Source organism: Sipha flava, unplaced genomic scaffold, assembly GCF_003268045.1.
Source record: "Sipha flava isolate LNK unplaced genomic scaffold, YSA_version1 80_pilon_pilon, whole genome shotgun sequence".
In the NCBI taxonomy this organism is placed as follows: domain Eukaryota; kingdom Metazoa; phylum Arthropoda; class Insecta; order Hemiptera; family Aphididae; genus Sipha; species Sipha flava.
In genome coordinates this window covers 607,431-634,338 of record NW_020273622.1, presented here as the reverse complement: position 1 = coordinate 634,338, position 26,908 = coordinate 607,431, and the positions used below count along the sequence as shown (strand labels likewise).

At 27.8% G+C, this 26,908-nt stretch overlaps 2 protein-coding genes and 1 non-coding gene across 5 annotated transcripts; 2 read left to right on the top strand and 1 right to left on the bottom strand.

Moving 5' to 3' along the window:
- Positions 1 to 2,248: 2,248 nt before the first annotated feature.
- On the top strand, positions 2,249 to 3,286 carry LOC112693116. The gene has a single exon (XM_025568042.1). It carries the CDS (start codon positions 2,249 to 2,251, stop codon positions 3,284 to 3,286), a length of 1,038 nt encoding a protein of 345 aa, XP_025423827.1.
- A 5,929-nt stretch (positions 3,287 to 9,215) lies between these two features.
- LOC112693129 lies at positions 9,216 to 9,306 on the top strand. Its single transcript, XR_003149456.1, has one exon. It is a non-coding gene; the product is annotated as a U5 spliceosomal RNA (small nuclear RNA).
- A 721-nt stretch (positions 9,307 to 10,027) lies between these two features.
- Positions 10,028 to 20,085, bottom strand: LOC112693092. 3 transcript variants are annotated; one of them, XM_025568003.1, is made up of 5 exons: positions 19,908 to 20,085; positions 18,135 to 18,522; positions 16,625 to 16,960; positions 16,035 to 16,361; positions 10,028 to 10,424 (listed from the first exon to the last, which is right to left on the bottom strand). In XM_025568003.1, the coding sequence occupies exons 2-5, from the start codon at positions 18,249 to 18,251 to the stop codon at positions 10,230 to 10,232; spliced, it is 975 nt and encodes a 324-aa protein (XP_025423788.1). In that variant the 5' UTR covers positions 18,252 to 18,522; positions 19,908 to 20,085; the 3' UTR covers positions 10,028 to 10,229. The 3 variants fall into 3 exon arrangements, with proteins under 3 accessions (XP_025423788.1, XP_025423789.1, XP_025423791.1); XM_025568004.1 differs by having other exon boundaries at positions 19,920 to 20,085; XM_025568006.1 differs by lacking the exons at positions 18,135 to 18,522; positions 19,908 to 20,085 and adding an exon at positions 17,025 to 17,184.
- Between the last annotated feature and the right edge of the window lie 6,823 nt (positions 20,086 to 26,908).

Genomic DNA, 26,908 nt, shown 5'->3' with positions numbered 1-26,908 from the left:
ATATAAATATATATATATAAATATATATATATAAATATATATATATATATATATATATATATATATATATATATACCTAACCTATATATATATATATATATTTATGAATGTTAATTTTTCTCCTCTCCTATTCATCTAACTAAATTGTTTGTTTAAATTTATGTAAACAGATAATTAATTATATCAATGATAATTTTTAAAAATTGATTCATCCTTAATATTATAATGTTATGGTATACTTAAAACCATTTTTTAACCATTCAACAAATTTGCAGATTTTAACTCTAAAATCTTATTGCTGTAATGTTTATGACAAATGAAAAAAAAAAAATATAGATTATTAATTTTAAAAAAAATTTAGAATTTAATTTAAAATAATTTTTTATTTTAAAATTTAAAGTTCTAGATTTTAAAGGGAAAAAACTTTAAAATCTAATTTTTTCTTTGGTCTTTCTAAGTGTTATTGCAAACATTCTTGTGTTTTGCGCCTCCCTAGCTATTTGTACAAGCCCCCTGGTTTGGGAGCCAGTGGATTCTATGGCTTATAGTCATCCATTTAGAACCATTGCCCCTACAATCGTTTTTTATATATTGTGATCACACATAGGAAATTATAAATGTGCCACAATAATTTGTCATCATGATTGTGTTTCCATGGCTAGAATTAAACAATATTTGAATTTATTCAAATATTAATTATTGTTGTAAAGTAAATTGTGCTGATTTTTATTATCAAACAATGGTAGGAACTTATATTTTATATTTATTACTATTAAATGTTATTTGTGGCGGTTATCATTTTCGTAGTATAAAAGGGAAAAAAAAAGAATAATTTTCTCTCAACGAAAGGAAAACATACTAAGAATATTTCGATTCCGTTCAAGGTAAGCATTTTTAATTAATTAGTTTTTGTTTTTACAAATTATAAATCCGTCACTAATTTGGAATCAGTACTAATCGCCATCAATTTAAACCAATTATTTTTTAGTACTAGTTTATTTCTAAATATATTTCCTATTATTGTCTTAATATTTAGCTGTATGTTATTTACTTAGATATGTAAACTATAAACGTGTTATCTATATTTAATATATATTTTAATTAAACCTAGTCAAGTTACTTTTTTAGAGAAGTTTAACCTGGTTTTATTACATTTCTGTGAATTAAAATCCAATAAAACAACAATCCAATATAAATATTGTCATAACTAAGATTTACAGTGATGGTGCAAGTAATTCATAAAAACTTAAATACCCCAGGTCCTAACGAGCCAAGTTTCATTAATAATAAAAATAATATAATGTAATAACTAAGAGTGTTTAAAATAATATTAAATGGTTATTATTTTATGTATTACATGAATCACCTAAATTGGTGGGTGGGTGTCAGCTCTAAGTGGTATATAGTTATAATTTAATAGGTGTAATTGTAATTTCTATAAAATTGCACCCTTAGTTTCAACGCAGTTTAAAAGAAAATATATTCATTTATCATTAGTGTGTGTGCATAAGGATATAAAACAGAATAATTAACATAAATATTGATTGCGTGTGCCATGTGTTTTATTTAGATATTTGGACAATAATTATTGTATCGATATTAATAACACGGACACCCGCTTTTGAATTGTTTTCTGTGTAACCATTAAATATAAATAATAAAAAATTAATTTTCATTTTATAAGATATTTAGCTTAAACGATATTTATTTTCAATGTATAAATAAATAAACAAATAGTTTATAAATACGTACATATTAAAAGCTTAGTGCATAGCAGTCACCATCTTAAAAAAAAGACAAAGGATATACAACAGTTTAATTCAAAAGTAATCAAATAAAAATAAGAAACTATTGAATGTTAATACTTGTACATATTATTCTTGTTTAAAAATTCGGGTTTCTATGATTAATTTTTATTGTCATCGTAGACCGTAGTTTTAGAAATTTATAATGTGGTTGATGAAAAGAAACACTACTCAGAATAAACATATTAAAATCCATAGCACATACATCTTGGGGAGCTCACTCTAAACCATTACTACAAATATACAAAGCCTTAATCCTTTCAAAAATTGAGTACGGATCCTTTTTATTTTACAATGCCAAACAAAACAACCTACAAATGATAGACACTATACACAACGCAGGCTTAAGAATTTCCATAGGCGCCTTTAAATCAAGTCCATGTAGCAGTATATATAATATTGCCGGAATACCATCCCTACAAATTCGTAGACTACAGAACGTTATGACAACAGCATCCAGAAGAGCCCTAAACAGTCAAAAAATCATGGAAAACATTAAAGACACGTTAAAAAAAATAAATTTTTCACACATTGGAATGATTACCAGAGAAAATGCCTTAGTCCCTCCTTGGACAGCCAAATTAGACATAAACTTAGAAATAAATATACTTCAAAAAAATGTTACGCTACCACATACATATAGACAATACTTTATGCAAATAAGAGAACTTTTTAAAGATTACACCGAAATTTACACTGATGGTTCCAAATCTGACAAAGGTGTTGGTGCAGCAGTGGCATGTCAAGATACGGAAATAATGTTAAGACTGCCAAATGAATGTTCCATATACACCGCGGAAGCACAAGCCATAATTCAAGCTCTAGATCTTATTAAAAATAAAAATATTCAAAAAGCCATAATATTTAGTGATTCTCTTAGTACACTTAAGAGTATACAAAACTCCATTAGACCAAACGAGATAGCAAGAACAATCCAGAACCAAATATATACATTACAAAAAGAAAACATCATCATACAAATAATCTGGATACCAAGCCATACAAATATCATTGGAAATGAAAGAGCTGATAAACTTGCTAAAGAGGCCATCGTGTCACCAAATGCAATCCAATGTCAAGTGTATTCAATTGCCGACATCAAACAAATAATTAAAAAAACAATCCTCAATATCTGGCAAAATGAATGGAAATCATCTAATACTAAATTAAATGAAATTAAAAATCATATTCTCCCTTGGCCTAACAACACACTCACAAGGAAAGAAGAAGTAGTCATCAATAGGCTCAGAATAGGCCATACCAGATTAACTCATGCTTTCCTAATGAAGAAAGAAGACCCACCTATATGCCCTACCTGCAACGATCCTATGACAGTTAAACACATCATCAACGATTGCAGAAAGTATGAACTACAACGTCAAAAATATAATCTAACCAACCATATTGCTGAAAACCTTAACATCGATACAACCAATGTTCTAAAATTCCTCAGAGACACAGAACTTCATAAAAAAATTTAAAATGTTTAGAATAATATTTTCCTTAAATGTATTGTATACCCTCTTGTAATGTATTAATGTTAAATCTAGACACAGTCCTATTTATTAATTTGAACTACTTGTCACTATATCTATATATATATTCAATATCCCTCTTTTTAATGTAAATAATATGTAATTACTTGTAGCCAATGGCCCTAGTCGCCGAGGCATTTGTTTAATAAAAAAAAAAAAAAAAAAAAAAATGTGGTTGATGGGCTTTCGGTTGTGGTGGTACGATAACGGAATACTCACACTAACGTCCATTTACTTATATTATTATTATACGTTGACAGCTCAAATATAAATGCTATACGAAATGCCTAAACATTACTCCTTAAAACATGGTATGCTCCAATCTTAACTAGAAAATAATGTTACAATGAAAATCTAACATCTAGATTAATTAATCTTAAAATTATCTACAATAGTATTACCTAAAGTTAACTATCTTAAAAGTTCGGCCGTTTGACGGTAATATATTAATATACCTAATTAAAACTCGATACACTAAATGATTATTTTTAATTACTAACTAACCTTTTTGCTTGTCCGCACCCCATAATTCACCTTTACCTACACTCAGAGCTTGCGTTAAGGAAATATAAGAGCTGCTCATCGTGTTTGTTTTACAGAAGTGAAAAAAAATTGATGCTAGCATACAATAAATAATAAATACCAATACTAACATCAATATTAAATAATATATTAAACGTAATAATGTATATCGAGTTTAATAATTGAAAAAACAAATTCCTTTAATCTAATTTTAAAATGAATTTTTGCATAATTGTAGCATCTGGAAACACCATTGAAATAATTTTGTTGCTTAGTCTTTGTTCTTTTAATTACTCTATGATTTTTGCTGTTATCCATTTGACAATTGACATATTAGAATCCCAATCATACAAGGGAGGCTTGTTATAATTAATGTATAATATGTACATATTTACAGTTGAAACATTCATAGCGGAACGTAATGGAGACTTAATAAATTACTAATACCGTAGTTTTAATCTCTTGATATTCATAGATAAATATTTATTACCAATGTTTTAATCATAATTCCAGAAAATAAAATAATGTCAAATGGTACCTATGTTACAAACTCATAGACATATAGAATTAATTATTAAAAATTAAAATCATATTTTTTTTATGAACTGCACAATATTTTATTTTAGAACTGCTAATTAGCGCAAGCTAAGCTCTGCCCACGCAACTGCTGCTTATTATTTATTGGAAGAAATTCGTATCCTCAATTAAGACTCATAAATATTATAATAATTAGTAATTTGTAAATTTTTTTCAATAAATGTGAGTTTTAAGGATGTGTGATTGCAGATGATAATGCAGCAAAATCAACTTTTATTTCAGAAGTGGAAACACGAAGTAGGTAACCGAATGATTTTTCAGTTATTAAGCGATTTCTTTGTTTTAATTTAATATGCTTTGTATTAGAAAATGTAAATTCACGAATGTAAGTAGTTCCAAACATAGATAACATTTTTTATGTACAGTTTCACAAAAGTGGGTCTTTTCAGTATGTTATTTTTTCTAAAAACTTACGTTCTTTTTGTTGACAAATAGAATCATTTTGCAACTTACATAATTCTAATTTGTTGAATTTTTGTTAGATTTTTTTTAAAATGATTTTCAATTTCAACTAACATAGAATGTTGAAAATATTAAAAATAATTTAATATTTTAATATTAAAATATTGAACAAATATATTTGAGGATGCTTAAATTCAATTTCTTAAATCGTCTTTCGAATTCCTTAATTAATTCGTTTAAGTAAGGAGTCCAAGTAATGCAATGTTCAAAATTAAATTGTTCGTCCAACTCTATTTTTATAACTCATAAGAAAGAAAACAATAATTTCTTTTCAACAATTATATTTTTGAAAGTTACCAATTTTTCTTAATCCATAATAGATCTAATAATTCGAGAAATTGTTTATTTTTATTATCTTTTTGCAAATTTAGTTTATTTAAATATTGAAAAATATCAATTTAAATGCTAATTGTTTATCTTCCATTTAGTTTTCTAATTAATTTTAGTTGTAAAATTCGTGTTATGATTTTCATTTTATCCTAAATTAAAAAACGCTTACCGCCATAATTTATAAGTTACAATTAACGTTAAATTGTATAGAATAATTTGAAAATGTAGCTCGGGCCATATACAAAAAGGGACGCACATAGTTTACGCATATTTACTAAAATTACAACTCGTTTGCGTACATAAAGATTTTTTTTTTTAGTTCAACCATTTATTTGCGCACATATTTCTCTTCCCACTTATACAGCTTAGGACTGTCAGTAAATATTTTAACTTAACTAATGTGGTTAAAAATGTGTTATTTTTATATACTTATGAGTTGAAAATATATATAATTAATTAGGTAAAAAAAAAAAATGCAGTCATTTGATTTTTAATTTTCTTATATTTATTTTAATTTACTTCAGTGGTTTATTTTGAAAGCGATTACCCATTTGTTCTAATTAATTAAATTGGTCAGTTTCATTGTCTGCCATCTTAGTCCACCCATTTTTCGTGTACTCAATTGTTTGTAATATTTCTTTCCGACGATAGTTATTAACATTAATTTTTATTGCATTTAAATTCAGTTTCTGATTGAATATTAAAAATTATATCAATACTTTTGTACACATGTGGATGTGGGTTGTAGAATAATTATATTATTGTGTATATCATTTATTGATTATGATTGTAGTATTAACTATTGATTATTAAAATAAATATAGAAAGCTGCGTTTGTTGTTCTTGAATGATCATCTGGTTTTTCTGCCCACAGGGATGAGTTAAAGTTTGAATAATTGTGTTAAAGTGTAGTATTTCATAATATCTTGTGTGCAATCGACTGTTCGCTTCTACAACATGCTGTGCGCATTCAAGTGGTTATCATTTGGATATAGGTTAATGGATTGATTAAATTCTTAGCTAAAATATATTAATAATTATTTACTTAAATTTTTCTGTATTTGGATATAAAGAACCTGTATTTGCATATAATAATCAAAATATGTCAGGATTGCCATATGACCAATGTAGTTTAGAAATTGTTATTGATAAAAATTTAAAAAAAAAATAACTTTTCAAGTAATGAGGTCAATAATTGAGAGCAACTATGTATAGAATAATTATTTAAATATAACAGTACACAATTTAATTTTATCTAAAATTTCATTTTTTTTCATTAAATTATATTTTATTATGGTCGTATTCAGGAAGTTCCAGGTCCACCCTCTCCAAAATGCATTGAAAAAAAAATTTAATTTTTCTTTCCTTTATATTTCTGAAAAAAATTTTTCTAGTTTTTATTCTTTTTATTTGAAAGCCAAAAATAATATATAAATATAATTATAATAAATATGTGACGTTTCGTTAATCCCTACCAAGGTATTTTATGAGCGGAATGAATGAATAATTCTTGACACGTTTAACTAACATTTATTTTATTCGTATTTCGTTAGTTTACCTTCAGAAGACTTAAATAATATTTAATTCTTACTCTAGTAGACAGACGTATTATTTCTTCATTTGTAGTAAACAAGAAATTGTTCTTCGAAAATCAAATGATTTTGGAAATGTAATGAACATAAATTTTATTTTATAATGGACATTTTAAAGCACTTTGACGGTTTTTTGTATATTTGGTTAACACTATTCTAGAAGAACATTTGAATAATAGTTCTATTTTTCAAATCTGAATTTTCAATAAGGAAATCAAAGTGGTTTAGAGAACTGTCACGCCCTAAACAGCAATTGCAGAGCTTGACAACTGTAACATCCTATTATTTTCCAGCTTATAGAAACTTATATTAACAGCAATATCAGAGAGAACATTTTCTTGATTTAAAAATGTTAAAAACATATTTTAGGAACTCAATTAGTGAAACTCGTCTCGAAGAATTAACATTAAACTATTATATGGTTATATTTAATTCAAATTCTTAAAAATAGTTTTAGTTAAAATATAAAAATAAAAAATAAATATTATATTAAAATGAAATTACTTCCCCCCCCACAAAAAAAAAAAAAAAATAATAAATAAAAATTAATGCTGGATACGGTCATGTTTTTTACAATTGCATAATAAAAACGCTTTTTTTTTTTATTAAACTTACCAATTTTGAAGTATCTACTTATATTATTTTTGAGCTTAAAATGTAAGGGGAAAAAGAGTGTCTGACAGTTTGTCAAAGGGATTTAGTGGTTGGAAGTGAAGTATAAAAGTTTGAAACTCATCGCACAGAGGCTAATATTTTTAGAGGTGGAACTAGGAATTCTTACGACTGGGGAAAATGTTACAACTACCCCCTATCATAGACCACTAATCAAATAATCTTCTGAAGAATTTTTTTCTAATAATTAATATACAATCGTATTTATTGAGTTTTAACTAATTATCAGTATTTAACAAATATCAAATTAGTTAATAATTAAAAATATTACACTCCCTAAAATTGTACTCTCGGAGATGAATACCCGTGTTCCACCCTCTAGTTCCACCCCTGAATACTTCTACCCTGTTTTTTCCTTGCTTACCATCTATAAAATTATACCTCAAAACACAAGTTCAATTTAAGAGGAACTAAAAAATTATTGAAATGTTGATGAAATAGTTTTAAATTATATAAAGTTTGATTTATGAAAAAAAATTGTTCGAAAAGGTAATAAAATAGTAATATTCATCTAATTAAAAAAATTATTACAGTAAAATTTTTGTTAATGGATGGCTTATTTTCTCATTTGAAATACCAGTGCTATGTTTAGATATTTGCTAAAATAAAAATTATGTTATTATTGATAAGAAATATTCACTAATCATTTCTACTAAACGATTTATTTAGTATGCTAGAACGTTTAGAATGTACAATTTAAAAAATATACAATAAGTAATTCCATAAAATTTTAATATAGAAGTAATTTTTTTTTTTTTAAATATTCAACTTTTTAATTAAAATAAGTTTTATATCCACAGTGTTTTAATACTTTAGTAATGAATTAGGTACGTAAACTATAAAAGTATATCTAACCTTTCACTGTTTTTTGATATTTATTTTGGATCATAGTATTTATTACTATTTATTTCATCAAAATTTGAAATATTTTCGTCCATTTTTATTTATTACTATAGACTTTTTTGAATGGTGAAAAACTAATGGCCATAAAAGAAAAAAACAAAAATTCTATCAAAAACCATTTCTTTTGGAAATGCTTATACACTATTTTGTTTGTATCCTTAACTATTTTATGCACATCCATTTGGTGTTACACGGTCGTTATATCCATAGAAGACAATCAGATCGATTGATGATTATCCGCCTGAATAAATAACACAAGGCATAAAATATAATTTTTTTACTATTTTCTGTACACGGTCTATCTTAATATTAGGGTACCTTTATTATTGAATGAAACGTATTTATATTTTTTATATTTTTCGTTTTTTTATAAATAATGTAAAATAATGGTTATTATTACGAAATATCTTTATAACTTGTGTTGTTATTGGATATAAATAATAATTTAAGAGAAAAATTTAATCGCGTTGAAGTATTATAAAATAAAATCTATTAATATTTACATATAAATGTACCTAGATACCATTTGAAATAGTAACTATGAAATAAATTGTTAAATTAAAGAAAATTGTTTAAAAATATTAAAAAATTGTGTGCAAGGGCAATGAAAATAAAGATTGATTGGTAGGATAATGATTTATCACGTGGTTAGTTATTGATGTTAAACTTTTACTTATATGAATACATTCATTTTTAACTTATGAAAAATAATTAAATTTAATACATAGTTATGCATTTTGTTTCAAATTTGATATAACAAAAAAAAAAATAATAATAATAATGTTTAAATTGATTTTATTTCGGGCTCCTTTTCAATTCAAATGAATATTTCGTTTTTTACTAAATATTTCCTTTAAAAGGTGCTTTAATTGAATCTAAAAGATTTTGTATTTAGTCTTGCTTTATATTTGTTAAGTTATTTAGCCTATATATGTTACTTAAAATTGTTTTTTTCTTTTTTTTTTCATCTAATTGTGATGGAAATTATGTGGTCAAATTCGTTTTAGAAATAATATTAAATCGACCTCTAAGTTCTTTATTTTAATATTATATTATACCTATCATTGTTATTAAATGTATACATATGATTAATTTTGCAATATAGTAAGATATTTACAATTCTAGTCAATATCTTACCTGATTTTTTTTTGTAGTACATTTTTTCGTTTGTTTATTACATTGTATTACATATATACATTATATATTGTTTTAGTTGGAGAACACACATTTGGATTTTCCATCAATTTCAAATAAATGTTGCAAAACAACCTGTTACCACCAACCATCATCGTATCCATCATGTCAACATATTCATTTACATATCAACAAGACTCAAAGTGAATACAGGACTGGTTGGAAAGTGTCTTGTTTGTACATAATTGTGGTGATAATAATTTTGGGGATATTATTGCATTGTTTCCATTACCATTATGGACTAGGAGTTTACTATGTAAACAATGAAGAAAATGAAAATATGTTGGGTGGAGAAGTTTTTGATCATAACGTCAAACATTTTTCAAGTCTGAATATGCCTTAATGTAAATATAAATCGGTGTTATATATTGGGTCTATACATATTATATTTATCAATAAAATAAATTAAAATATATTTCGTATGAAATGCATTGATAGTCTGAACTATATATTTATAGTAAATATTCATAATATATATTCGTATATTATTAGGATAATTCCTTAGAATTTTGAAAATTCATTAATTAATTGAACTACATCAAGTGGAGGGAGATTTCCACCTGTCGGGTGGGCGACAACTCCTGAATTTATCATCAAAACAATTGGTTTATACAATACTAACTGTAGTGCTTTGGATCCATTGTAACAGAAATAAATTCTTCAACAATTTCTCTGTCCATGCCTGTGTATATTCTATGTATATCCAAATCATTGGATGGTCTTCTTTCTCGTTTCTCCATTCTTGTAGGTTTTGGCTTTTGTATTGTTTTGCTTTTCCACTTAGGCAATGCTCCTGTTTCATCGTAAATGCTCTAATAAAAAAATAAGAGATTACCTCATAGAACATTATATACCTACTCATTTGAGTATCCGAACTTTACATCGATTAATGCAAATGGTTTATCAAAACATAAAAGGCTCTAAAATTAATAATGATTATAGAAATTTAAATATAACGGATATTTTAACAATGACATTATAAGTTGTATTCTTTTTAGATAATTAAAAATGTTTCGATTTGTGTGCGTTCAGACTTGTTAACTAATAACAATGAATGAAAATAACTCATGCTAGTTATGTATTCTATAAATATAAAAATGTATAAACTCGATACGCGTATAAGACTACGTTGAAATAAAAGTTTCATATAGTTTGAAACAGTGGAAAAATTTCAGTTTTTGATTGTTAAGGGTATACGTTTTGATTGGCTCATATAAAAATTGGGAAAAAAACCATTCGTTTCCCACACACGTTTTTACTTAGGTATATACTACGGCGTTTACTAGTTCCGACGACCCATATTTAGTCTAGTTAGGTCCCAGTGTTTTTTAGGTAGATTACTAGTTGGGTCCCTCGATTTTACAAGTACTACTCTAGTTGGTTCACTACCAAAAAAAAAAAAAAAAACATTTCCCTTCTCATTTTTACAGACTTAGGACTGTCAGTTATCTGAAAAACCTAAAAAAAGTATAGAAAATGTTCAGTAATCATTCAAATCTTATTACAAATAATCTCTCATCCAAAAATATATTAGACTACTCACGCTAGATCAGAAGTCACCAATTAATATTTTTATAGGTCTACATTGATAATTTTAAAATTTTTGAGGACCATTTAAATTCAAAGAAAATATTTTTAACATATTAAAATGCAAAAAAAGGTTTGGAAAATGATATATATTTAGTCTCATAATGAAGTTTAATATTAAAAACATTAATAATAAGCATACTTTATTCCACATGGTAAAGAGCAACCAGATGGGTTATGCTCCATCTGTCATCCCACCAAAAAATGTATTTTAACGTTAATTACACGATGATGGGTCGGAAGACAGAAACGTGAAAACAAATCCCTATTGGTCATTTGGTTAAACTGTTGAAAAATAGAGGGGAAAATAATCACCTTGGTTCCATCCAAAATGATACCACAAGCTTTAAACATATAGTTTAAGCGATTTATGTAATTTTCTAATGAATTTTATTTAGTTTGTTTGCGCCTCATCAACTGTAGTTGGTTGTCTACCTGCTTAATAATTTTTTAGTTTTATGTATTGTGAAGATTTAAATCAAAGTGTGGATTACATAACTCGAATACTTTTTTTTATGTTTATAATTATTATTCAAAATTATTTCAAATAAAAAGTATTTTTAAATTTTCTTAAAATTGTTTAATAAAACTTCTTTATAGAAAAGACTAATAATGATAATGAAAATTTATATTATACACAAAATATATACATATGGATATTTATATTTATTCATGTATATATATGTATTGAATACGCAAAATTAAAAATTTTAATCTTTTTTTAAATTAAATTTAAAAAAATATTGCGTCGATACTTATAATTGTAAAAAAATTCAAGTTTCTACATTTAAAAAAAATTAACCAAAATTAATTTTATAAAAATTGAAACTGCATTAGGTTCATCGTTTTATTACAATTTTTGTACAATTTATTAAAAAAATAATTTGAACTAATATAACATTTTAAAAATAACTTTTTAAATACTTAATAGAAGAAATTTTTAGATTACTTTCAAGTCAAGTAAGTTCTACAAAAAAATGGATACAAATGAATAAAACTTATTATTATTTATTATTCCAATAAGTGCTTCAGTCCCTATTCTAATATGCCAACAATCAAATGTAGATTTAATATGAATAAAAAAAAAATCAATTTATTGTGTCCGTATAATTGTTTTAAATATCATTTATATTTGTGTATCTATTGTTAATATGTTTATTTTATTTATAGAACAACACATTTGTTATGTACACAAATAATATATTTACCCGTGTAATGTGGGAAATTGTAAGCGCTACTTTCGTATTGTAAATCATTTTCTATGATTATTGAATTAGTGACACCTAGATCTTTTCTATTGATAAATTATCTATACTATTTCTTATTATTCAAACGATAAATTCCCTATTTAATTTGATACTATTGCACGCGCTGAATTTCTATATGTTTATCGTCATTTGCTGATACATATACTCGTATTTTAATTTTTTTAAAGCTTAGTAAAGGTTTGATGAACTCAATTTTAAATAAAAATTTATTTCTAGACGTAAGGTTAGGTTAGGTTATGTTGATTTCATATGCGTATAAAATTAAGTTAGCGTATATTTTATCACATTACCCAATCATGCAGTGGATATAATATCTGTATTTTTATTTCTTAATATTTATAGAATATTAAGAATAAAATAATAAAAACATTCTATATACTTTTAATTTCTATCGACAATCATGTTTCTCGGATAAAATAAAATTGACGGAAAATCAAAGTAAAAACTAAAATTTTAATAATATTTTGTGCCTTCAGCTTTTTGTATATTGAACATTCAAATTTCAATAAATATAAATGTCAGTTTATAATTACAATTTTATCTGTATGACATTTAAAGTATACAAAAACGAAAATTGTACTCTTATTTTATGATAAAAAAATTAATAGCAACAATAAAATAAACAAGCGTGAGATCGTAAATCGAATAACGGGTTTAAATTGCTCGATACACGCGACATACGCATACACACACGTATGTACGTAGCATATGACAGTTTTTCCCAAACGGCAATTATTATTTTGCCGTTTTTTTTTTTTTTTTTTTTATTGTTCGTTTCTTACTTGACAATGCGGTGTACATTATACACACACATAAATACAATGTGTTTATTATATATTTATTATTACTGTTACACATGTTGCCAATACGATTTATTATATTGTCACTTGTCCCCATGCCGATGAGTGTATGTTATTCTGATGTGTGATCTAATTCGGTGAAAGACGCTGCAGCAGTCTCTCCTTGACCACTTCGACGGAGACTGATCGCGCACCGATGATGTTATCATTTTATCACCGTGTGTTTTGCAAACCGAACGAATGGCCAAAAATAAATACTAACATTTCTCTTTATTCTTATTTTTTCAAATACATGCACTAACCCACCACTCCAGTTTTCCTTTTATGTTCAACGGCCTACATATAGTAGTACTGCGATGTAGAGTATTAGCGACTATTGCGTTTGTATTTCTTTCCGTTCGTTTAAGTATACGCGGCTCGGCGGGTGAACAGACAGACGTGTAGGAGAATAATGCGTTTAAAAAGAAAGAGACATTTCTATCCGAGAGCTGATAACTAGGTTGGAACTAATTCTTCAACGTTTATTTCGTTCCATACCAGCTTATTTATTGTATACGCACGCTTGCTACTATCGCCACCGCGAAGGATAGATAATGTGTAGGGACACTTAACAAAAAAAAGAAAAAACAAATCCTATTAGATGAGCCTAACGGGCTCCCTATCGTTACCAACGGTTTTCGTGAAGATAAAAAAAAACCTGACCATATACAACGAGTATTTGTCATTTAAAAAAAAACCCTTGTTATGTTGGATATTATTTATATTCTATAATGATATTAAATCTATTACGTTATGTTTTCACCGTTGTTCAGCAACGGATAAAATTTACTTGAAAAACACTTTATACATTTATTCTACACTACGGAAAAAAATATTATTGATACCTTACATTTTTATCATACAACTAGCTTATACTTTATAATATTTCAATTCAAAAAAACGACCTAATATCATGGATATTTCTCTCAGATTTGAGAAAGCGTTTTAAATGGTAGACCTAACTGTCATAATATAGCACGCTTAAAAAATACATCGGGGTTATGTGTTTTTTTTTTTTATCAAAACCCATGACAGTAATTTATTTTCAAGATCTTATTTGGATCAGTAATTTAATAATAGCAGGTAATATTTGGATTTGTTCAAATTGATATAAATGGGATTTTGATCATCCAGAACATATTTAATTAAAAAAATTCGTTGTATTATTGGGAACTTTCAAATATTATAATTTAGCCTTGCCCTCAATGCTTCATCCATCAAATAGATGCTAAATCTATGATCTAATACTTCGTTATGCTAAATCTATGATAACGAAGTATTAGATAAATAAAACATGATTTCTATATATACTTTATTATATTTACATACAAACGCGTAGCCAGGAGGTGTTACATCTGTAGTAACACTCCCCCACACCTTAACGTGTTATACTTAAATCTTAAAGATTCATAATATTCATCATAAACCATGATGAACACATATTATGAAAACGAAATATGTACATAATCGTATTACAGAAACAATAATGTAAAGTCAGGACCAGGCTTATTACACCGTTTTGTCTAATAATCTAAAGCCGTTATTTTGTGTCGTTTCGTGCTCGATTTAAAATATTTATATGAGAGACAAAATGTACATTTGAAATTGTAATTGAATATTTAATTATTTTCTCATACATTAGTACATAATACATGTATAGATATTCATGTAATATTTACTAACGTGTTTGTATGTTAGTACAATAAAGTATAGATAGGTACGTAAAGTTATTACTTTTTTGTGTAAATTTTGTCGATTAATTTTGAACAACAGTCCGCTTTTGAAATGTTTATCTATGCGCCTGTTAACATATAACTATAATAAAGTATAAATTATTTATTGACGAGTGCGTTTTTGTATTATTATTTTCCATTCGTATGATTTTTACTGTTAATATATTTTAATATTTTGTACTTATTGTACTTTTTACTTATTCTGAACAGGTACAGTTGTGCTTTAATGTGAGATTGACAAATACTTTTAAAACACTGATCAAATTTACTGACTGACATAACAGGTATTTAAAAAAAAACATCGAAATTACAAAATCATTAAATAATAATTATATTAGTGGTTTTTACTTAAAGTAAATCATTAAATAGTAAATACGTATATTGATTATTCCGATATTATACGATGTACGTTAGTTTTACGTTTTGTATGTTCTATTTTTAAATTGGTTTACAATTTTTTTCCAACGAATTTTTAAAAACTAATCACGGAAATATTACTAAAAATAGTTATATCGATTTATAAACATTATTATATACATATTATCATTATACCCGAGTTATTTTTCTTAGATCAGCGTTAGTTAATAGTTAAAAACATATTTATTATTTTTAGTCTCTAATACCTTACGCGTTCGTTTACTACTTATTCATTTTTTTATGCCAAACTATGTTTACTCATATATTAAAAAAATATTTAGGATAATTACTGGTGAAATATTTAACATTTTACAATTCAACACATTTTTTTAATTTAAATATTAGTGATTTTTCTATTAACAGCCGAAAAAATATCCATTATGAATTTATAAAACCATTGCTATCGGCCATTTTTAAATATTATTGTTATAGTACCTATTCGCCTATTTATAATTATTATTTTTTTTTAGTATCGAGGGATAAATAATTATATCGACTCTGTTCATAGGAGAATACAATCGGTAGCAAGTACTAGGTTTTATGTTTTATGGATGAGTTGATGAAAATCTACTACTTACCAATTTGTTACCATATCCTGGCCCGGGATAGTTCACTTTTTGATGCGGTCGATCCAGGGACGGAGTCTGTTGCACCAACCACTTTTGCACGAGTTTCTGTTTGCTGCCCACGCTGGAGCTGCAACACGACGGACTTCTGTGTCTGGTGTGGGACCATGCCATTTGCTGTTCGCCGGATACGATCAACCTGACAAGTCGGTAGAAACGGAAAGCAGCCAGCATAGTAGTCAGACATTGCACGGACGTTGCCAGCAGTAACCCTAAGTTTGCTAGTACAGGAGCCCAGTTCGTTTGTAGCTGATCTGCCGTCAGGGTTTTGTATTGCGTCTGTGTGTACCAAACGATGTAAATTGAATAATATATGGATATATTAATGGATGCTAAAAGTTCTATTAAAGCATCATAAATGTTTCGAAAACGCGAGAAAAATAAATTACAAAAACATATTTTGGTTTTTGGATGGTTGCGGAAATTAAACAAGTATTTTATGTACATAAGGACCAACAATGGTAGGAAAATGTATTTTTATTCATCGAATGTTGCGAAAAATATCAGCTAGAATATATGTACAATTTTGGTTTGAATCTGACCTTGTCTTTGGGTACGATGTAAAATGGTTTCTGCGAGTCCTTCAGGAGTCCAATAGCCGTAAGTATTATAGCTAGATTGCTGACACCCACGGAAACTAAACACAGAGCCAGGTAGATTGTTACGGATAATGGTGTTAAGGTCCTGTCCGGCGAAAGACATCCGTTCAAACTGGCCATAAGCCCAACAACTCCGTTTCCCATTGCCATTGCTCCGCTCCAAAGACCGGCACCTACGCTGGATAAGGAAGCATCGTGCAACATCGATAACACGCCAAAAACTACCATTAAACATCCGGTGACCACTTGCATTAGTCCGATCAAGCTAATATATTGAATCTAAAACAAGAACGATGTAATATTTATGGCATAATTGTTGCGAATTAGGTGGGCAAGCAAGGACCTGTACGAGCAGTGGCGTATTCAGGGGGGGCACAGGGGCCATGGCCCCCCCTCGTTGGCTGTATTTACTAGATTTTATTTTAAAGATTTATATTTATTCGTATACATGAACGCATACTACAATAATATGCTTATACCAATGAATATTTTGCGGTTTTACCAGTAATCATTATTATCGTTATCACGTTTTGATAAAATTGCAACTCGTTGATTGGTCAAAATAATTTTATACAATTTTACACTAATAATTTTGTTTGGACTAACCCGTTTTTATTATTAAATTACTATTTATTATTATGTACATATATATTAACTTAATAACTGACTGAAAATATAAATAAATTATTTTCATTAAAAACATTAAATATTTGGTTAATTTTTTTTTATCTTTTTGGTAGTAGGTAGTGTATAAGGTAAAATTTTAGACAGTGTGTGCCCCCCTCTAAAAAAAATTCTGGATACGCCACTGTGTACGAGGAATTACGTAAAGTATTAGGTTTTAATTTTAGGTTAAGTTTCTTATAAGTAAATTTGCTAATTTGACTAGATATTACCCCATATGACTTTCGACAGTGAAATATTATATAGTATTTATATTTAAACGTTTTTCGAATAAGTCATCAATTAAAAACGCTAAGGTCCGTGGCGCCGGAACAATTTTTGAACCGTGGGGGCTGAGAACAGCTACAAACATAGAGGAAGGTATAATGTTATACCTATATTATTATATTATAACAATTGTGTCCGATCACATCGGTTGTTGGTAATCAAATGATTCTTGAAATAAATTAGATTACAAATCTATTGTACAGTCGCGATAATGGATTTCCTATTCTAAAAGCTATTCTATTTTGGGTGTTGAGGTTAAATATTAAATCATTTCTGTTTTCTAAATAAGGGGTACGCCCATAGATAAGGTATAAAATAAAATAAGATATACATTTTTTCGGATAATCTTTTTATTATAAGAAATTGAAAAACTTTAATTTTAAATGCAGGTATATTTATACGACAGTTTTTTTTTGATCTTATGAAAATAATCGAAAAATGTTTTTTTTTTTTTTATAATATAATCATAATAAAACGTTATTTAAATAATATACGCTCATACTTGATCGGAATGACGACGAGGTTTACATGATTTGATTGATTTTTGAGGTGTCTTAACTACGAAATCTGCTTCAGATGGATAGTACGAGGGAGTCGAAGCTCCCATTTTTCTGGACATCACTGAACCATGTGCTCATCCGTTAGTGCGAGAACCAGTAATGCGTGTGTCTTCTGCTATCTTCTCCTCCGGGTATTTCCCCTTCCGGAATTCACGTGCCGCGTCCAATTATGCCGTAGCAAAGATTACGCAAAAGACGACACACCACTGCCACCGGACGCACTTCCGGCGTCTTCGAGTAATAATTATTTATCTGTTTCAATGGGCATGAAAATGGCAATTTCCCAATACGGTATCATTGTTGATTTCGGTTCTTGTCAAACCTTGGCACCTAAGTATAATTAAAACTATAGATTGTAGCACTATTTAACATCGATCCTATGTTTATTAAATTTTTTACAATTCGATTGTGATTTGGATTACGTTAATCGAGAAACCCACACGTTTTACTCTAAGTAATAAAATAATAATTGTTGGTACTTTGTACATCATTTTTGAAAAATTCAAAATTATTTTCTATTCTTACGACACAAACACACTGGACATTCTAGATTCTAAGTACTTTATTAACTGTTCGTTTATTAGTTTAATAATTTCTAGTTGGCTATCAAAAGTAATTGTAAAAAGATTTGGATACGTATTCGGATGTTGCAGTTTAAAAAGTTAGCGTCTTTATATATATATTGATTATTACTCGCTCGTTACATGAATTACATTTGAATCAGTAACTAGCCGAATAACGACTAATAGTACATCATTCTCGTGTATCTATTTTAAAGCGTCAAATGATTATAAAAAATTGTTGGGTTCTGTACTTGATAAAGCAGGTGTAAACTTAACTGTTAACACGATTAGTTACAGCTGCATGTTTTTGATATTAAGTTGATGCGCAAAAGAGTAAAATTCTTGGAATAAGTGTTTTATTTTGGTCTGGCAATACTTTTGTGTCGATTGTTAAGATTTAGCAAGTTAGCTATGTTGTCGAACATTACTTTGAGCGATGAAAAGAAAAACATTATATAAAAAATGGAACCATTGGGTGACAGCGTGACACTATATAAAGTGATTTAAAATATTTTAATTTATATGGTATTTTAATATTCTTCGAGTGATGATTATTGAAATGTGATTATGATAATAGAAAATACCTACTGACTTCCCGGTCTTATGAAATTTAAAAACTCACCTAATATAAATTGTAATCCTTAATTAATATTGTAAAAATAATTAAATAATTCGATATCTTGAATGTATCATAAAAGTAAAGGTGCGTAAAGTACAGTACCTTATATTATGACAAACACATTGATGTACATTCATTTAATGTCGATAATACCTATATATAAAAAACAACTTAAAAATATATTTACGGAAGTAATCAATAATACGGAGTAATATGATAACCAAAATTGTAGGAAGAACAATTGACATGGTTGCATTAAACATTATTTATGAACTTAAATGAAAGATTAGCAACAATTAAATTTTTAGTAATTTGTTCCGAATTCAATTTTTCGTTGATGGGCATTACTCATCAGATACTTCATGTTATTATTTTGTATATTAGTTAATTCATTTCGTGATTTCCAATTATTTTCGTTTAAGTACGATTAATAATTAATTTAATGTAATAATTTGATAATTATAAAAAAATAATAGTAGTTTTATTTACTTCAATTATTTGATTACTACCGTACTTATCTAAATTTAACTTACTGTTTGTCGTACATCAGATTTCATAGAGTTTCTATTGTCCGATACGAATTCGTATAAACTCTTCGATGATTTGATATAATTTTAATTTTACAGAAGCTTCGTACATGCGTACCTCCAGTTAAACACGATCGGATAATAATCGGCCGCGTTGTAATGGACGTTCGTGACTGATCGTCAATCGGCGCCGGTAGGGACGACAGCGGGGAATTTCTTTAACAGCTACCGGCTCCAGTGCCATTGACATTGACCACGTCCTCCCCCTCCTCACACACACACACACACATACACACGCGCAGTTCTGTTGCTATTATTCCATTTCCGTTATATATCTTTCTTATTCCCTTACTTCGTTTATTTTAAACGGTATCCTCGTCGGTCTTTTTACATTCGTATCAGACCATAAATGCCCCCGTAATACAGTTCTGTTCTTGTGTTTTTATTTATTTTTAATGATGACTGATTTGCGCATCATGGACACGGATCTACACATACTGGGACACTATTAAAATTGACATAATATAATAATACACTTTCTTGTTCTTGCTCCGTAATCACTGATATAATTACATACTGCGAAAATATAACGCGTGCATATACTTCTCAGACAGGAATCTTGAAGACGTACCCGAGGGATATGAGTGCATCGTGGGCTGATAGTATTTGTCTGAACTCAAAGTTTATTGCTATATTTACAATATTCCCATTTTAGTAATAAATGTGTTTTCCAAGTATATGATCATCATTTTTATGTTATACCTAAGAGTAGTTACAGTATAATCTGTATTATAATTTTTACAGAAATAAATATAATATTGAGTGTACATTGTACTGTGTTAAACCCATAAAAATGTAATCGTATGTATCTAAAAACTAAAAGTCTAGAATCTAAACGCTTATTTAGTTAGCCTATGTAATTTCTAAAATACATTATTTTATTTTTAATGGATAATTAAAATAATAACTTGAAACATATTTATGTTATGTAACTATAACTACACAATTTAATATAACCAGAGCCGTGTTAAGGGGTTACAGGGGGGAATTGTCCCCGGGCGCCGTAGTTTTGTAAAAGTAAGAGGGTGCCTTTTTCTGCCCTTAACATTCTACCTATGCTCACAGGCCCTGAAGAAAACATTTTGCCCCGGGGCGCTGAAATGTTTGACACGGCTCTGAATACAACCAAATATTATGCGGATCAATCTTTCTGGTGCTTGAAGTTTCTGAAAAAAATTTTTCACCTAAAATAGTGTAAAGGAACATGATTGGACTTTCGTCCCATTTTATGTAGAAAAATTAACGATTTTTTCGTTCCCTCATTAATTCAATTTCAAATATGTTTAAGAATTAAAAAACAAAAATTATAAAACTATGTTCTGCAGTATTTAATATTTAGTCATAACAATTTTTTATTTTTAGATAATTATTAATTTAATTATTTTATTAACATACGTCTTATATAGGTGTGGATATAGAAATAAAAAAGAGGGTGGCTAGTAAAGTGAGTTACTGCCATAATTCTTTGCGCGTGTTGATTTGTACAAAGTCTTTCTTACGTCTATTTTTTAAAATATTTTAAGTACCTACGTTCGATATGGTTCTACCTAATATTCAAGTGGTGGGCTTCAACCCCCATAATCCTCCCTTATATTCGAACTTGGTCCTATAGGATATATCGATGAATCTTATTATAACATTAACCATATCGTCAACATAATTTATATATTTTATATGATAATTATATTAATTATAAATTTACTGTTGGTCAGTAGATATTCAGAGCACCGTACGCTGCCTACAAATTAAGCATGATTAAGCGTGATTTTCGCAGATACTACTTTTTTATTTATGTATATAAAATTATGATTATTTATTTTCACCACAGCAGCAATGTGTACGGATCCTAACATAAAACTATTATTAACGAAGTAACTGTTTAACATTTATATCACTCGAAAACCTTTTAATCTGTATTCTGTTTCACTCTGTCAATTCTTTTAAAGTGCTGTAATAAGCTACATTATTTTTATCGTGACAGGTGATAAGTATTCGATTATACAATTCTATATAATATCGACAAACAATTTATAATAGTAAATGTTACAAAGAAGTAAAAATACAGGGTTTTTTTTTTTTTTTTTTTAATTTTTTTAGTGTTTTTATCATACATTTTTATTCAATGCACTAATTTTACATTCAAATTTGAAAAAAATGAAGTAACTAGCACAAAAATGAAATAGATTTAAAAATTGAGAAACTAAAATTAATTCAATAATTGAAACGAGGAAAGGTTCAGTTAATTTCTTCAACCCGGGAACTAGAACCGAATTTGGGGGCTAGGTAAATTGAGTCCGTGATATTTTGTATACATTTTGAAAACCGTAAATTGAGTCTCAGGAAAAAAAAGATATTAGGTAAGTTAGATCCCTGGGAAAAAAAGGTGGTAGGTAAATTGAGTTCCAACTACTTAACTATACTACCTCGCTGTAGTCGTTTTACAAATGACAATTCATACTGTTTCTTTCGTTTATCGATTCCATTGTGATCAAATAACTTCGTAACGTCGTAACTTTGATTATGTCTAATTAAGATACGTATATAGGCATATACGTACATTAGTTTGTCGTATATCGTGTGTCAGTTATCAGTTAACATCAATATTGATGATAGATCTTATGATTACACATAGACACGAGTGTACGAAATCTGAGCATTTTCACTATATTTTTCGTAGCGTGCATTGCGTACTGTACGTCGATTTGAGTTTGTTAAATTTGTATCTTTTAAGTTTTTACCGAAAATGTAATAAAAAACACAATAATATTAAAATTTATTTCTAATAAAAATTATTTGATATTTAAAAAAAAAATTGTTTACTTTGGACTTAACCTACTACCTTTTTTTCCCGGGACCCAACTTACCTACTGCCTTTATTTTCTCGGAACCCAATTTACCGAGAAAAGGTTATTTAGGATCCAATTTATCAACTCCCCAAATTTGGTCCTTTTTTTTATATATGTTAACTAATTCGTTTTTGAAAAGAACTTTCCGGGCTAGAATTATTTCCATGTGACGTTAGTATTATACACACGATTTACGTGTACATATTTATATTTACTATAACAATAGATTGTTTAACTTTGACGTATTTATTTTATTTTAGGTCGACGATTCATCAATTGCGACAAATGTGTAACGCAATTTTACGCTAATGTTATTTGTTAATCGTATTTATATAAAACGTCGTCAATTCATCTTCTGTGCACTTTGGGTCTTGACTTCAGTATAATTTTCAATCAATGGGTGTCCGAAATAATGATAACTGGACTAATGACCCGAAGACGGTCATTACAGTAAATTGGGTTGACTTGTTTTTTTCACCGCGTTTGGGCTTATTATTAATTTAATTTTATAATTATGTTGTCGTGTGACATCCGTTATGCGAGTTTCTGAACGGGTTTGCGGTTGTCAAGATAACCGCAAAATATGAAGTCACAATAATTATCCGTACGTACTAACTGCGACTATATTGTACGGATGAGTAGATGAGCTAGTCAATTCCATTGAAAGCCGGAGCGTAGATAATTTTCATAAATATTCGAGTTCGTATTTTTGTTCCATTGTGAACGGCGTGAAAAAAACACTCCGCGATATGGGTAAACATGTTGTTGGAATGCTCGTATGAAAATAGCCTAATAATGTTGAACTTCATTGGCGTTGAGAATTACATTTCAAATATTTTAATTCGATATTCCGGCACTAGTGTACAACGTATAAACTATACGGCCGGAACGACTGTTGTGGTTTTCTCCGAATGTTCGAACAGCATTATTTTGTAGAATGTTAGTATTGTGCGTCCACGTTCTTCTACGTGGGTATTACACATACATCATTTTTCACCCGTCATGGGAATATTAAAACTCTGTTTACTAGAAATCGGACGGGATAGAGAATATGAATTATTTTCATTCAACTTACTTCGCGGTAAGGTTGACTCGTTCTGACTCCTTGAACACATAAGTCTACGGACTAAAAGTCCATAACAGAGCAAGAATGCAGTTTCCCTTTTCACTTCAAACTCCAACTTTTTAATGAATGTTCCACTAGTTAGAGCTGTATGTTCCTCAAATATTTATTATTTTCATCTATGGCCTCAATAACAATTTCTTTCCGTTTGTATCTTTTGCTATATTATTCATTTCCATTATTTTACCGTTATTATCAATTGAAAAATTGTTGTATTTAAATGTTAATTTATTAATTGTATCAACATACCGTTTTAAAAATGAATTAGCGTATATATTTAAAAATAAAATAAATAAAAACACGCAGTGTTTGTTAAATTGCCCGTAGATAATTAAATGTTTTATCAGTGCGTTGGATACAATGTCTACTCAGGTTGACTAACGCGTTAGACCACGTGTTGGTTTAGTGGGCCTTTGACTACTGATACTGCATGTAGAAGCCATACCGAGAATTTTCAAACATGTTTATTGTTAAAATGTTCGAAGATAAAAATCGTGGAATACATTTTCACTCTAGAAGCTTTTCCCAGTTTTCCGTGTCCAACATTAAACGAGCTTCGTAAACAGCCCACCGTGGTCGTATCATCTATTTGATCTTTGATTTTATCTTTGATCATCAATTTTTTAAGTCTTTTTTTCTTTTTTTTTAACATTTGCTCATAATTCAATACGGTGAATCAAATAAAGTTCTTTGATCGCTATTGTATAATATTATATTTGTGGTGAAGACCTATTTGGGGCAAGTTGTTGTTTATTGTTAACGCTGTGTTAATTTTTTTCCAAATATCAAACTTCAGTAATTGTGGTAAGTGTTATGCATTTTTCAAATATCAATGATTACCAATGTTCACAACTTTTATAATATAGGGGAATATTTTATACAGTATTACGGCGTTATGTATGCAACTAAAAGTACAGTTAAGTTATCATATTTTTAGTATTCCTAACTGGAGTGATTTTCTGTTGATATGATATTACTATTGACATAAGTAAAGAATATTAATTTTTTCGATTACGCAAATCGTTTGAAATTTAATATATTTTACTGATTTTGTTTTAAAAATATTAAATTAAATAAAATAATGAAAGTACCTAACTACTATTAAGTTGAATTTTTTTTTTTTAGAAATTAATTTATATAAACATGGAGTGAAAGTAATATTTATACTTAAAACATTTTCTCTAATGAAATAAACATCATCATCACTGATGAATGTTGTATCTGTAATTTGTTTAATCTGTATTATTATTATCTAATTATATCCTATACAATTAAACCATTTTTTAGAAAAAAAATTATTTTTATGAATAATAACTATGTTAAAACGAATAATTAATCATAATATCGATTATATAAATATTTTAAACTGTAATACGTTAATTTCAAAACATTTTCGTTAAGTTGGATTCATTTTATACTCTTGATGTTATATCATGTATTATTTTTTACTGGTGTATTCGATTTATTCTTACTTTAAGTAATCATTGTTGTAAGAACATTGGTTACATCAATTATAAATATTATATTATATTTAAAAAAATATTAAAAATATAAGTTTCACAAACAATTTTTAGTGTTAAATATAATAACGATTATATATTTAAGTAAAACCCGGTTAAAATCTAATGGAATTTTACGAAAATATTTATGAGTTTTTTCTATGAAACAGTCAAAATAATTTTAATCATAATCCTGTGTATGCTGTACAAAGTAATTTTATAAAATTTAAAAAACGTCACAAGTTGCTATAGTTTGAAAATATTCTACCGTATACACAAATGCGATTAGGTATTAAATAAATGTTATCTATTCGTTCCCAATTTAATAAAATTAAAACGATTTTGGGATAAGTTTATTTTGTACTTAAGTAGTTATTAGTACAGTAAAACCCCATTAATCCGGACTGATTGGGGCTCTAGATTGTCCGAATTAATAAAAATCCGGATTAAAGGAAATAATCAAAAATCGTAAATTATAAATTTATAAAAAATGTATTGCATATTTTATTATACAAGTTTTAATCTAATACATACATGTATGTCTAACAATATGAAACCTAGAAAATAGTACATAATTGTATTATAATCATTACGTACATAATACAGTACATATTAATGTTTACCTTCATTATTCGCGCTTGGCACGCTTAAGCGTAAATTACTGGTTTAAAAAAAAATTGATAATCTTTGGGGTTGTCTTCTTTTTTCAGTGATTTCTTTAAAGATTAACTCGCGAAGATTCCTTAGATGCTCGTAATACGCAGATATATTTTCATCGTTATTATCTTCTACGTATTTAACGACGATGTTTAGATAGTTTAGATAAACTAGCGTAATTTAGGTATATAAACGGCTGAGAGGTTTTACTGTACTTATGTTGTTACTAAGTATGGTAAATTATTATTTCACCAAATCGCAATACATGTTAAGTTAAATCCACATAAAAATATCATTAATTTATTGAAAATGTATCCATTTCATGAAATGAAAACTATATTTTTACACTTTAAAAAACACCAAGCAAACTTATTATGTGAATCGCTTATTGTAAAATTGACCCACAAAGAATTGAAAATATTTTAATCTTTTTAATTCATTACCAAGTGTAAAAATAGGTTTTTCGGGAAATGGGTAATTTTTTTTTTGACAAGATTTGGAGTTTATGGATATATTAAAGAAATAGAATAAAAAGTACTCTGTCATTGAATAAACAAACGAAACAAATTACCTTGACGATTATTTTTTTTTTAAACATTTATAACTTTTTGACTCCGAGTAAAAATTATCACTTGAGACGTGTCCTCTGCATAGTTATAAATTCGGGGTCTTATATTGTAATATATTTGTAGTCCTTGGTTAATTATTTAGATCAATGAACTGCAGATATCTATTGTCACTGACACGTCACGTGTTACATCTGATTTTTAATCACCTAATTTTACTATTATTCCATCATCATGAAATTTTAACCGTCAAATA

What these genes read in the sequence shown, in the direction of transcription:
- LOC112693116 (XM_025568042.1), top strand. Translation starts at nt 2,249, where the DNA reads ATGACAACAGCATCCAGAAGAGCCCTAAACAGTCAAAAAATCATGGAA.
- LOC112693092 (XM_025568003.1), bottom strand. Translation starts at nt 18,251, where the DNA reads ATGTCCAGAAAAATGGGAGCTTCGACTCCCTCGTACTATCCATCTGAA. An exon ending in ACATCGTACCCAAAGACAAG is followed by an intron (nt 16,362 to 16,624) that starts GTCAGATTCAAA and finishes TGGTACACACAG; the next exon opens with ACGCAATACAAAACCCTGAC. An exon ending in CAGGATATGGTAACAAATTG is followed by an intron (nt 10,425 to 16,034) that starts GTAAGTAGTAGA and finishes TTTTTTTATTAG; the next exon opens with AGCATTTACGATGAAACAGG.